Source organism: Antedon bifida, chromosome 6, assembly GCF_963402885.1.
Source record: "Antedon bifida chromosome 6, ecAntBifi1.1, whole genome shotgun sequence".
NCBI classification, from domain to species: Eukaryota; Metazoa; Echinodermata; class Crinoidea; order Comatulida; family Antedonidae; genus Antedon; species Antedon bifida.
Genome location: NC_136231.1, coordinates 23,281,825 through 23,296,075, shown reverse-complemented (window position 1 = coordinate 23,296,075; position 14,251 = coordinate 23,281,825). Strand labels below are relative to the sequence as shown.

The following is a 14,251-nucleotide window of genomic DNA, read 5'->3' as shown; positions in this document are numbered from 1 at the left end:
CAAAAAAACTTCAACTTAATTTCAGTGAATTAGGCCTACTAAATGAACATCGTGTAAACTGCATGTAAAAATAATGACCAAATAATGTATAATAGCAAGTTTTCAATTCGAAGTGGCGACCGCAATACAGACAGATAATAACCGCTCCTAAAATATAATTAACTATTGACCAAAATAGGCTTCCGTAATAATCCTTGTGATAGTTACTTTGAATTGGAAACTTGCTACATGCATCATAATAATAACAGATAAGTCCGCCTGATAACAGCTCTTAAAAATCGTTTTGCTGTTGGTTGGGTTTTTGATTGATTGATTGATTCTTTTATTTTTCACACAACATTCATGAAAATATAAATAAAAAATTAAGTACAATAAAGTGTGAAAAACAGGATAACCACAAGAAAGCAAATCTTTTAATCTGTGGCACCCTAACTTAAAATATAAATTTACAAATATATTACAAAATGTTTTCATGTAGTAAATAAATGAAGGAAAATACAACGTACTATAATATAATATATATATATATATATATATATACATCACAATCTCAGAATATATACAAAAATTTAATTAATTAAGTGTTTGGAAATAAAATAAAATCAAAATAAATAGTGGTCCGAACGGGCTTCCGTAGATTCTTGATCATTTTAAATCCAAATCTTCAGGTGTTCATTTATGTTAACGATTCATTGAAAACAGTTTAGTTTATAATCTATTGCAATCAATGTATGTGTATGTGCAATTCGTTAATTTACCTGTATCGCATTTTAATCCTTTGTAACCAGTAACACAGCTGCATCCATATGGATCAGGTAAGCAAAACTGATTGCTTCTACACGAAGTAAGAGGACCGCTTCTGGCACAAGGATTTTCACAATTCCATCCATGTATATTTCCACCGCATTCTAAGTTAATGAAAAGCAGATTTGCATTATTTTGGTTTCGGCTACGGTAGAAATGTGTCCTAGCTAAAAACAGTACATAGTCATATTATAGAGATTTATTTACTAACCCAAGTTTGTCAAAAATAAGATAGGTCTACCTAGATTTTATTTTTACGGATTATAATAGTCTTCTTTCTTTATCATCAACTTCCGTTCAATTATGTGTGCATGATATGCTTACCAGTTTCACAAGAAGATCCCATAAATCCAGGTGCACAGATACAAAATCCTGTTTTATCATCACATATGCCTCCATTATAACAGTATTCACATTCACCAGTGCAGTCAGGTGGACCCCATTTGTGACGTGGACACTCTACCAAAGAAATTTCATTATAAAGTTATACTGCACGCTAATAAATTATTATTAATGATGATGATGACGACGGTGGTAGCGACGGTGACGATGAAGACGGTGGTGACAGCGATGACGACGGCGACGTCAACGACGACGTCAACGATGGCGACGTCGATGACGAATATCTGAATCCACTGAAGATATTAGGCCTATCCTTTTCTCATGTCCTGCCCTCCAGAAAATTTACCTGGAGGAATTGGTAATCCTCAGGCAAACTCTATCTATCTAATTGGTGTTTGGAAAAAATTTATTATTAAAAAAATTATTTAAAAATAATGTTTGTTTTTGGTTCACACGATCTTGATCTGCTTACAAATAAGTTGCATTTGATCGAATGTGTAAAGGCTTCACCAAACGAGCAATACGTAAAAAGAGAGGAAAGCAACAATAGAAATGCCTATAGTTTTTTTATTACTAAATCTTATTACTTTTGTTACTTTTATATTTTGTACATAATTTAAATGTTTTCTTGTAAATAGGCCTTTGTTAAATCACTTTTCTTTTACTTTTATTTTAATTACTCTGCACATTCTTTCAAGAAACGTGTCACTATTTCAAAAGTGTAGTTCCAAATAAATAATTGTTATTTGTTACAAAATAATAGCCTTGGATACAGCATAAAGCTTAGAAGAATTTTTCACATACTATTTAAGTTAAATGATAGCAAGTATTGGTTGTAAGAAGCAAATATGGTGATAAATAATGAGTTGAAAGTTTTTTTTTGAAATATTAAATTTATATATTTACCTCGTACAATCAACTTGATGAACGCATGTTTACGATCTCCTCGGTTACCATCCTCGTGAATCTCGTAAACCCCAGCATCACTGATCTCTACTGGGTTAAATGTCATACCTTGTTCCGTTCCAATCTTTAATGGAGTAGAGCCATCTTTCCTCCACACTAAATTACTGTTTAGATCGGTATCGAAACTAATTGTGACGTCATCTCCAACATTTACAGTTACTGTGTTTTTAGAATTCCCAGGCGTAATTAAAGCTGTTTTGAAAAAATGACATTATTAAGTAATAATCTTTTTTTATGTTATGCATGTGTGCTATAGAAAGAAATGGATTAGTTTCATACAATACATTTATTGAATGTTCAAACTAAATAGGGAATATAATCGATCTCGTTTTTTTCCACAAAACTAAACATTTTTTCCCCAATTTGTTTGTATTCAAAACAGGAGCACAATGCAAAACAGGTTTTCTTATACCCGTTTGTGTAATCTTGTATACATATATTGTTATATATATAAATAAGAAACATACATGAATTGTTGTTATTGATAATACACTAACATAATAATGTAACTTTTATGTAACACGAGTCACGACTCTTTAACTCCACTCTTATAAGTCTCAAATGAGACTTGTTTATAAGCATGAGAAATTATGAAATAGTTTATCCATCCTATAATTGGCGAGTTACTTGCTATTGAATGGGTATGAAATTAAGAAAATAAAATAAAAACAAATATAATTATTTTGATTAATCCAAATCAAAAGCCAGTTAATTACTGTGAAATTTGTAAATCCGATTTTCCACTAGACGAATTTGTTCGCGCAAATCCATCGTTTCGTCACTACAAGAGCGAGATTGCTCTGACTTTCATGTTCATGTTTGAATTCTGAGTGCTGATGAATCATGATGTTTTCGATTCGCGCGAACTGTAATCGTATAAAAAATGAGTACTTGTTTTTACCATTATTACAGTCTTACCATCATTTCTTATTTTTGTAGTTTGAACGACTGTGGTGGCGCCATCTTTCACTATCTTACAATAGTATACTCCCATGCCTACGTCTCCTGTGACATACCTTCCAGACACCTTATCGCCCGGAACGTTCCACGATGTATCAATTAAACTGTCAGTACTCAGGACGGCAAATGATCTACCGTAACTCAAACTATAACCATTGAATGTGCTAGGAGTGTAACATTGGTACCCTGTGTTGCCGTTGCTTTGTGGAGACAAATTCAAAACAGTTATATAGCCATCATTTCCTAAAGTAGAACATTTACTTTGGTTTAATATTAATACATTTTCAGTATATCACCGTGTGATTACAAATTAATTTTGTGACTGTATTACAAATTAAAAGTTTCAAATTTAAACTGTTATTTTGACGAACCTCGGTTTGACCAAAATATCTACGGGAGTTTGTCAGAATTTTATTTTATTTCTGTACATTATTTAAATCTAGCCTACAAACCAGAATTTCGAAATGATTTTGAAAACTTAGCTTACCCTGGCAGGAATCAATAACTTGAAGAAACAGTAAAACTTGAACAATCATACTAAAATAAAAGTATATACATTTAGCTATTTTCTAACTAACATGTGTTCGTAATGAAAGAAAACTATTTTAAGTTGATTATCAGAGTCATCGATATAGCACTGCCTTTTTATTTCAATAATTCGAATGAAATAAAGAACACACAACTTTAAAAATCACACAACAGACCTATGTTAGTAGTACTGTGTCTTATAACGTGTGCATCCTGCTAAGCTCGGTACGCCTAAATTGGCCTAAACTAAACATCATTTTCTTTGTATAAGTACAAATGACAGAACAACACGTTAGTGGTTCAACAAAATAAAAATTTAATTTACATTTTTTTCTACTGATTTTTTAACATAAATATTTAAACATATCAAACAATCTATAAAATAAAATAAATTAAACAAATAATAGTGCGTCATTTAAGATAATGGTTCTGTCAAATCAATTTCAATCTGTTGAGTGTCACTCTTGATTTGTCATTCTAAATTAGGCCTAGAATAAAAAGGAAGAGTGAAGTTATCTAAATCATAACTATTTTTAAATTGTGATTTTATTATTATCAGAAATAAAGTTATTAATACTTACATAAGTTAGTTACTTCAAATATAAATGCTGCTAATATATAGTATGCATTCACTGAAACGGTATAAGGAAGTAAACTGGTAATATCAATACTTTCATCGATGCTGTTCAATCACATTGTGTTAAGTTTGGCTGGGGTTGTAACTTAGTAAACAACAGGAACAAAACAACGTTAAATTGAACTAGTTGAGGTAGTGAACTGTGAAAAGGTTATTATTACTATTGCTGTTTGCTAATTTTTCAAGTTCAAAAAACATTTATTTGTTCAACAATAGCATTATACAGTATAATATATAGGTGTGTACATTATTTAAATGAAAACATGGTAATAAGCCATCATTTGGGGTCTTCTCTATTTCAACAACTTCATAATCTAAATGTATGAATAAGACTTTTAAATCGTCATTTAAATGTATAAATAATAGAGCCTTCAAATCAAGTTGGAAAGTGATTTTATACGAGTTTTAAGAAATTCGTAATTATAAACTAACAATACGTACCAATAATAACCTAATGCTATTAAAAAAATTCATAACTAGGAATTCAATACAAACTGTAACGTTTTCTTTTTTGTTAAACCAACAGACAAACACAATGAGTATAAATACCTTAGTGACGTTTAGTTGACACGTCACTATTTACACTTTTTGGTTCAACAAATAATAATAACGGAACCTAATTAGACCTACCATTATAAGCCTACCATTATAAGCCTAGTACAGATGACGTGTTCGATTAAATTCCACAAGATCGAGATATACAATTAGGGAAAAAAAACAAGATTTTTTTTATTCATTTGTTAGGCCTATTAATTATTTATACTGAATTACTAAAATAAAAGCTGAAAAGCATAAAATAAAACAAATCATGAACATGCTAAAAACAACTTTTGGAAATTGTAAATTTAAAATGTTGTCACCTTCAACAGTTTTACATTAGGCCTAATAACATTTATCAAATCATAATATAATCTAATCAGTTTTAAGGTTTTATTTATAAGTGTTTGTCTTCTCTTCTGGTGTATGTGCTGTGTTACTGTAACAACGACTACAATTATTATTTGACAATAATTTTGAATTATCAAATAGAAATTTACAAATTTACAAAGGTAATATATTTACATAATACAACCATTTGAACAATGTTTAATTACTAATAATGTTTAAAATGTGCTAATACAAATATACGGTACCGTCGGTACTCTATTTTGTTTATGCAATATTTGTGGGTCAAGCATCATTGAATCAATTCTTCGTTAACGATTTCCGTACGGTTGAATGTCTTCTCATTTACCAAATGTTGGTTGCATCTTTCGCTTTCGTAATCGATGATAATTTACTTTAACTTGAACAAGTTCACAATCTCATATGGTTGATTTTCAGGCATTTTAACAATATCTGGATTTTCATAATTGCTTGAAATTATAAAAACAGAAAATAGTATAAGTGATCAGAGGTTTAACTGTTCAGAAAGCAAGCCTTCTTTATATTGTATCAACTGTGGTGAGACATTTATGTACTCAGTATTCAGTTATTCTTATAAATATGAAAATAAACCTTTTTTTAAATGTCAAATGTAATTAATGATTAAATCTTGAATGCCATACTCACTCTGATGAAGAATTGTAACTTGCACAATTATGATACACGTGTTGATAAGTTGACTCATCATTGTTAGAACTAGTCACTATTTTTGGGTTACTAGACAAACACAAAATATAATGTTATAGACCTCAGTATTGATCTCAACGGGCCTAAATCACATCATATCAATAATTCTTATAAAATGTAGCACCAATATTAACAACTTATCATTTAAAAATTACAATATTAGTACAAATACAACCAGAAACGTAAGCACAGGACACAACTAACAGCAGATTTGTTTAACAGCGCTGTGTCTGTTGCTAAATTAGCCAAGTTGCACTACATTGACTACTCGTAACATTTCTAATGTTATATCACAATGAATACTAAACACAATAACAAATAAATGCAATGAGTAACTTAATGGATGTGATAATTAGGCCTAAAATGTGAGGTATAAATGATTTGGCAACAAGAATAGAAACTCATAATTACCATGATGAATATTCTGAATTATTACTAGCTGCTGCGTAATCCTGATAAATATTTTTTTCCTCAACGTCAGATTTACTAATATTTTTGCGTGATTTTTGTTGGCTTAAAAAGGAACACAACAATGAATAAAAGTTAAATAATAATTCAATAGTAGTAGTAGTAGTTTTGAAGTAGGCTTATCGAATTTGACTATGGTTGTAAAATGGTATTGCAAAGTAGATTTAAACGACGTGTCAATATTCCATTTTTTTTATTGGGATTATTAATAATAATAATTCATTACAGGAACTTACCAAATTGATATTATGATGACGGTGAAAAAACCTGCACAAATACCGCCTGCCACAGAGCCACCTATAATGCTACCAGAATTTGATTCATTTGTAGGCATACATTCTTTAAAATAATTGAAATTGAAATTTGCATACATATTAAAGTCTTGATTGGCTTCTTTTAATTTTGTTTCTCAGTTTTTACCGTCATGAAAAAATGTAAACAATACATTAGGCCTAGTTTGTTATTTCTTCAATGAAGATACAATAGTAAGGAAATGTATTATTGACGATATACCTACCATTTTCTATATCATTTGAGCTTCTAACAACTTTACTCTCGCTGTCTTTATTCGATACACTGACCAAGATGAGATAAGGGTCATCCACTGTAATATTTTCGATAGTAACTTGACTAGTGTTGGTATGGTAAACCTTCTCACTGCATCCTTTGATGTCAATCGTTTTAAAATAAACTGTGTACATACTCGAATTGGTATTGTAACATTTCAGTAAATCAACGTCTAAATTGTCCTTCAAAATCAATCAATAGTGCAAGATCAATTAAAATGAATACTAGCTTTGATTTAAAAGATATGTTTTACATGGCTAGATTATTACCAATTTTAATGAATAATTTACAATCATTATTTTAAAATAGCTGATGGTGAAAGAAATATTGCGAATGATAATCATAAATTATTGGCGTTGTACTGACATTGCCCAGAAAACACTGTGTTACTTGCTTTTTCCGATGTACAACTGTCACGAATTGGAATTGAGGTTTTGTGGTAAATTGGTTGCATTATAGTATAAGAGTAACACATGATGTCATTATTAATTGTAAACATACGTACCGGTACTATCCATGTTACTTGGATACTGTTTGGGTCCCAGGTTGACATTCTGTGTTTTGCGTTCTGAACCGGAGGAGGCCCTGATAAACAACATATACATCACGTGAAATAGTAAATCAGGTCCCCGTAAATGTCTTAACTACACAATTCAAGTTGAGAAATGTTTAAATGTAAATCTAATCCAATTTTTTTTTGCAAACTCCAATATAAATACAATTCAAAATAATAGATTTAGCTTACTTCCGCAAAGTGTTTTTGCAGTGAATGTTGTTTCTCCAACTGGTCCTTCTCCTCCTTCACCAGCTCTCACAGCAGAAACACCAAAAGTGTATTCTGTATCCCACATCAATCCATTAACAGTGCCTGATAAAGAATTCTCATATAATGTCTTCTTCCAATCATTTGTATTGCTTAGTTTGTGGTATAAAAAGTATCCAACAACTGGACCATCTCCATCATCAGTATTGCTGTTCCATGCCGTCCATTCAATGGTGATAAAGGAGCTTGAAACGTTAAGTACTGTTATACTTCCAGTATAGAAAGGTAACCCTAAAAGAAGGTTGTACAACAATAAAAAATTAGTTTTCCTTACAGATATTATATCACTAACCTCTCTATCGTTTTCAAATACTTATCCCATGTGACATGGATATTATGAGTGAATAGTGAATGGATTTAAATACACACGTATGCAAATTAAGAGCAGACTGTATCTGAATCTTGATTAATCTATGTTTAGAAGGGAAACCAAATAATTGTTAATGAAGATTATTGGTTAAACTTACGAAATATTTCGGCAACGATTTCACGTTGAACAGAAAAACCTTCATGTATAATTACACATTTATATGTTGAATCAACATTTGATGTCACAGAAAATGTGTATGTTGTTATATTCTCACCATCTTGTTCTATTCCTAGATAGGAATAGAACAGTGTTGTCAAATTTTCAGTGAAATGTTTATTGGTCACCATAATCATTGTTGTAATTTTTGTTGTACCATAATGTTTTACTGAACATGATGCAGTTGTGTTCTGGTTGTTATTTACTGGTACAAATGTGGCATCAATAATTCCTGAAAAAAAAATAATATCGCTAATCTCAATTGGGATATTTATGTATGGCATACATACTTCTTATATTTTTATGGAACTTATGTAGGTCTATCATAAATATTATGTACTCATTATTGTTAAATTTTCTCTGTGCCTTTGGCCTTTTCCTCAAATCAGGTTTTCGAGAATACGCACAGAACTCACTCAATTGTAGTGTAAGGTTTTTAGTGAGCGACCATGTGCACTCGATAGATACATTTTATAACTTCTGTATTCGACGCAGTGGAACGCTAAATGCTTTTCGTTATTCAATCAACGTCATGATACAATAAACGCTTACATTAAAAAGATCAGAGAGGCTGGAATACACACGAATGTTTTGACGAATCTAATTGTGTTAATAACAATTGGAACTTACCAACTTCACAATTAGGTTCTAGCCAATTGGAAAAGCATGTTCCTTCTATACATCTGCCAGTCAATCTGTGGCATTCACATTGTTTATTACATTCAATATCACAGTTTTCTCCGTAAAAATTTGATTGACATTCTAAAAGAATTAAGTGTATGCAGATATTCTATTCCAAATTATGATACTCCACTTGTCGATCGATTTCTCAACCTTATTTTGACATGTCGATTACCCAATATAAATACACAGATTATTAGATTTTCGTATAATATTAGGAAACAATGTTGTGTATTTCAGTCTTACTTTGACAGTTTGATCCCATCCATGGAAATGCACAAGATGAGTTAGTGCATTTTCCTGTATATCGATCACAACCACCTTGTTTACAATGACAAGTTTGAGCACAGTCTGCACCAAATTTTGCTGATGAACATTCTTAAATTAAAAATGTATATATAAAATGAATATATATAATATATATATATATATATATATATAAATCCAAAGGCAAATTACTGAAAAAATGACAATGATGTGGGTGTCAGTGGCTGGATCTCAATGGAGATACAAAAAAAAGAGCGAAAAGCTAAATCAAAACGATAAGTAAAACAGCAAAATATATAAACACATTAGGCAAAGAACATTAATTCTAAACCGCCCGGTGATATACTGAAATTTAATTAATTAATTTGAAACGATAAAGATGAGGAAATCTGTGAGAATGAGAAAAAGTCGCCCGAACCGAGATTCGAACTCGGACCGCCTGCTTGATATGTAGATGTCCTAACCATTAGTCCACTGGGGCTTTCATGGTATTGTTCAAACTCGATTGGATAGCGACTCTTTAACATTCTCGGCGTGGTACGGCGGAACAGCACTAGTCCCTCAGTTGTACGCACGCGCACCAGAGATCAAATTGATACGCCCTCATCTTTCAGTATTTTTATTCACGAGGCGGGATCTCCGAAGAGATACTTTTATATATATTAACACATTAGGCAAAAAACATTAATTCTAAACCGCCCGGTAATATACTGAAATTTAAATTAATTAATTTGAAACGATAAATATATAAACATCACAGGCACAGAATAAATTATAAACCTGAAATATAATTTATTAATTTGAAATGATAAATATGCGGAAATCTGTGAGAATGAGGATTGTATAGCGACTCTTTAACACTCTCGGCGTAGTACGGCGGAACTAGTCCCTTAATTGTACTCACACACACCAGAGATCAAATTGATTATTCTGATTATTTATTATCTATATTTTTCATGCTTTGGGGATAACAATACATCTTTAAATTGGAACCTTCATGATTAAAAGTCAATTTATTTTAAAATGAGTTTCACCCACCTGTATCGCATTTTAATCCTCTGTAACCGGTAACACAGCTGCATCCATACGGATCAGGTAAACAAAATTGGTAGTTCATACACGAATCAAGATCACCTCTACTGGAACAACGATTTTCACATTTCCAGCTATGTCTATTACCGTCACATTCTACATTTTAAATCAAACATTTAATATTATGTAATAGTAGGCTTAGTGTAATTAACAAATCCCACCCTTTTTTTAATTGTTTAAACTAGTAAATCCGATAGGTTGATCCCTTCAATTAAGAAGGCCGAGCGTCATAATAAGCCATCCCTTCCATGTGCAATTATACTATTTAATAAGCAGTTTAAACTATAGGCACAAAAATGTTCTGTATTTTAAAATCTTGACTCAATTGTCCAGTGTTTTAGCCTTTTACATTTTTTTTATATTTTTTTTAATGTATTTGTATCGTGCTTTTTAACCTTGGAATACACATTTCATTTACTATGTATTTGACAATCAATTTAAACTTAAACTTGTACAGGGAAAATGTACACTTAATGGTAAATACGCATGAGTTTGTCATCTTTTGTGATTTAAGTTCTTAGTAAGCGCTATAATTTGTGAGAATCGTATTTGATTTTATTTTGTATTGAAGTTCTATGAAGTATGTGTTCTTACCAATTTCACATGTTGATCCCTTAAATCCAGGTGCACAGATACAGAATCCTGTTTTATCATCGCATACGCCTCCATTATAGCAGTATTCACAGTCACCAGTACAGTCAGGTGGACCCCATTTGTGACGTGGACACTCTACAAAATGATAAACAGATCCGGAATAACAAAAATTAATGTATGATTTCGTTTCTGTAATTAAAGAAATTCTTGCTTAATCAGTGTTTACTTAATTAAGATTTAGACTTTAAAATCTAATAATAAAAAAGAACTGATGTATCTACATGTGTCCAGTATCTGAGAGTACCATGATACAGCATGTGTTTCACGTATATCGCCTAGTATCATAGACTATAACTTAACCCCTAACAGATACAGTCACCACATATGATGCTCATGAGAAGCTGTATTACGGACTGTTCTTATAATACTGGGCAATTATTGCTGTCCAAATAGAAGGTGCTCAAGATGCTCTATCAGGCCTGTCTATATAAATAAAGTTTACCTCGTACAATCAACTTGATAAACGAATGTAGACGCTCAGACCGATTACCACTCTTATACATCTCGTAGACTCCAGAATCACTGATCTCTACTGAGTTAAATGTCATGCTCTTGTCTATCCCATTTTTAAATGGAGGAGAACCATCTTTCCTCCACTCAAAATCACTGTTCAAATCAGTATTAAAACTAATTGTGACGTCATCTCCAACATTTACTGTTACTGTGTTCTTAGTTTTACCTGGCGTTATTAAGGCTGTTTCATAAATAATAAATATGTATGTTTACAATTAAATTAAAACTGCTACTATATAATATACATTGTCGGTGAAGTTCTTTAATTGTTTCTAACATGTCAAATTGATATTGTCGTTCAGGTGTGGGTGCGTTCGTGTTTTGTTTTAAAAAATTGCAAACATTTCATGAACTTAGTTTTCAATTTTGTTTCAATCGGAAATCAACATGATTCTTACCATCATTTCTTATTTTTGTAGTTTCAACGTCTGTGATGACGCCATCTTTCAGTATCTTGCAATAGTATACTCCCATGCCTACTTCTCCTGTGACATACCTTTCCTTCACTTTGTCGCCCGGCACATCCCACGATGTTTCATTCAAGTTTTCATCATCTGCTACAGCAAATGATCTACCGTAACTCAAATTATAACCAGTGAATGTAGTAGGAATGTAAAATTGATATCCTGTGTTAGAGTTGCTTTGTGGAAAAATATTCAGAACTGTTACATATCCATCATTCCCTGAATATAAATACAATAAATTGTATAAATAAAAATTCAAAAAATCACGGACTACATTTTTATCATTCAAAATACAAAAAAATAATAATAATATTGAATTCTTTAAATTCTTTCTTACAGTGTTTTATTTAAATTTTTGATTACATCAATAATTTCAAATTACTTATTATAATCATACCAATTGGATTGTTCTATCAGTGATAACTGAGTGTTGAGAGAGAGAGTAGTGTAAGCAAAACTAATTTAGAAACAATATGCCTAAATGTACAAAGACGCTTTTTGGCAGCATAATTTATTTGAAAAATCGCCGATGAGATTGTGTTGTTGGTATTAATATATCTAAAAAACAATAGGTATATACATATTGAGTTTTCTATTTAAAAGTTAACTTACCGAAACAGTAAACAATCCCTTGAACCAAAGCTAGTATAGTAATAATCATATTTTCTTGAGAAAAAAGATAATGATATAAGACAGTGTCACAGACTGTAAGCCTACATAGTAAGCATCTTGAATTTAATCAAGAAAAGTTATTCTCTTACCAACTGGAACGATCTTTTAGAATTGCAATTATATTTATGTTTTATGTTTAATTTTAAATGAGAACACGTTGTATTAATTTATTCATTCAATTGTTTAAAATCAACTCCAATATACAAGAACAAGTACAAGAACATGGTTACAAGCAAAACACTATAGAAATCGTTTTGGCTTAAAATTACGTATATTTATACAAACATTACGGTGAAAAGTGGCTGGTACTGGTTATTGATTGCACATTTTTTTACATCAAAAGATAAGCCGACCCAGTATTCTATACTAACTTAGAACCCATGCCTTAAACTAAACTCTCAACTGACAAAGAAGAGATCAGCTGTTCTCAAGAAAATTCCTTTATCATAAATAGATTTCTAATACTTACAATTAGTATCTTGATTTAATTTATGTCCTAAACTTACGACATCATTCTTTCTGCTGTGCTGAACTAGACAAGCAACTTACTCTTGGAACTTCCTCATTCTGTTGTTCAGCAGAGCATAAAGTGTAGTCTTTTAGAATTGTTTGTAAAAATATTTCAGACATATTGTTGATAAAAAAGCTATCGTACTAGCTTGTTTTCAAAATCAACAAAACAAACAAAGGAGTTAAAAACGTTTGTCGTTTTTGTGATCTGCATGCTGTGATTTAAGAGTTTAGTATATATTCATAATGTAGGGTGATCAATGATAGATGATGACTAGCAGCAATAAACAATCCCTATACCGGGTCTTCTGTTAGCAAATGTCATACCATACAGGATTGTGTCTTCTGATATTAGGCCTATACAGTAACATCTTTTCCAACATCGTTATTTCGATGCCTGTCGCCGATACTGCAGGCTGTTTATTGTAGTTGAAATAAATCAACACGATTATAAATTTTATTAATTATAAACCCGCCCATTCTTTTCCTGTTGTGTTTATATATATAAAATGTATCTCTTCGTGAATAAAATACTGAAAGATAAGAGCGTATCTGATGCGTGTGCGTACAACTGAGGGACTAGTGCTGTTCCGCCGTACCACGCCGAGAATGTTAAAGAGTCGCTATCCAATCAAAATAATATGTTGACTGTTAGACTTGTGCTAACTTAACAAACAACTGTAACAAAGCAATGTGACTGACCTGTGAAAGGACCATTGTTGTTTGCTATACCGTATTTCAATAGCTGCATAATAGAACATTATTTCAAATCCAAACTACAAGAGGCCAACTGAGGTTCAGCTTCAGTTAGGATATAATTCTCTCTGCTTTTGCACTTTTATATTATTTTACATGGACATTGATCGGTTTAGATTTGTATTTATTTCTCTAAAATGAATGCTACCACCCAAACAATAACGTCTTTAGACTATTTCCCGTAAAAGTGTATCCGTATACAATCTGATGGACTTTATTTAATTATTATTTAATTATTCTGCCATTATGGAATGTATATAATAATTGTTGCTTTTAGCAAATTCCACTTAGGAGAGTAGCTTAAAATCTCAAAATAACATAATAATGTAGAATTTTAGTTCAAATTCATCAGATAGATTCAAGTTTAGGCCTATTATTATTTAGTTGATAACGATTTATCATCATTTGAA

At 31.2% G+C, this 14,251-nt stretch overlaps 2 protein-coding genes across 3 annotated transcripts in view; both read right to left on the bottom strand.

Annotated features, from left to right (window-relative positions):
• LOC144845889 (angiopoietin-1 receptor-like) overlaps positions 1-4,826 on the bottom strand; it is a 38,504-nt gene extending 33,678 nt beyond the window's left edge. Inside the window, exons 1-6 of one of the 2 annotated variants that reach the window (XM_078703390.1) lie at positions 4,182-4,826; positions 3,560-3,609; positions 3,031-3,315; positions 2,053-2,304; positions 1,129-1,263; positions 759-908 (exon numbers count right to left, since the gene is read on the bottom strand). In XM_078703390.1, coding sequence (XP_078559516.1) covers positions 759-908; positions 1,129-1,263; positions 2,053-2,304; positions 3,031-3,315; positions 3,560-3,608 — 871 coding nt within the window. In that variant the 5' untranslated portion in view covers position 3,609; positions 4,182-4,826. The remainder of the gene's footprint in view (positions 1-758; positions 909-1,128; positions 1,264-2,052; positions 2,305-3,030; positions 3,316-3,559; positions 3,610-4,181) is intronic. The other variant, XM_078703391.1, reaches the window with a different exon arrangement.
• A 631-nt stretch (positions 4,827-5,457) lies between these two features.
• On the bottom strand, positions 5,458-13,109 carry LOC144845887 (uncharacterized). The gene is made up of 16 exons (XM_078703387.1): positions 13,045-13,109; positions 12,516-12,569; positions 11,838-12,122; positions 11,369-11,620; positions 10,867-11,001; positions 10,219-10,368; positions 9,160-9,291; positions 8,863-8,994; positions 8,174-8,464; positions 7,629-7,937; positions 7,389-7,468; positions 6,834-7,065; positions 6,553-6,655; positions 6,260-6,361; positions 5,789-5,878; positions 5,458-5,592 (listed from the first exon to the last, which is right to left on the bottom strand). The coding sequence occupies exons 2-16, from the start codon at positions 12,562-12,564 to the stop codon at positions 5,514-5,516; spliced, it is 2,421 nt and encodes an 806-aa protein (XP_078559513.1). The 5' UTR covers positions 12,565-12,569; positions 13,045-13,109; the 3' UTR covers positions 5,458-5,513.
• Positions 13,110-14,251: the final 1,142 nt, after the last annotated feature.

Bases quoted from the DNA above. Each gene is read 5' to 3' on its own strand.
- LOC144845887 (XM_078703387.1), bottom strand. From the start codon at position 12,564: ATGATTATTACTATACTAGCTTTGGTTCAAGGGATTGTTTACTGTTTC. The intron at 10,369-10,866 runs GTAAGAACACAT...TTTAAAATGTAG, and splicing joins GGGATCAACATGTGAAATTG to AATGTGACGGTAATAGACAT. The intron at 9,292-10,218 runs GTGGGTGAAACT...TTTTAATTTAAG, and splicing joins AGGATTAAAATGCGATACAG to AATGTTCATCAGCAAAATTT.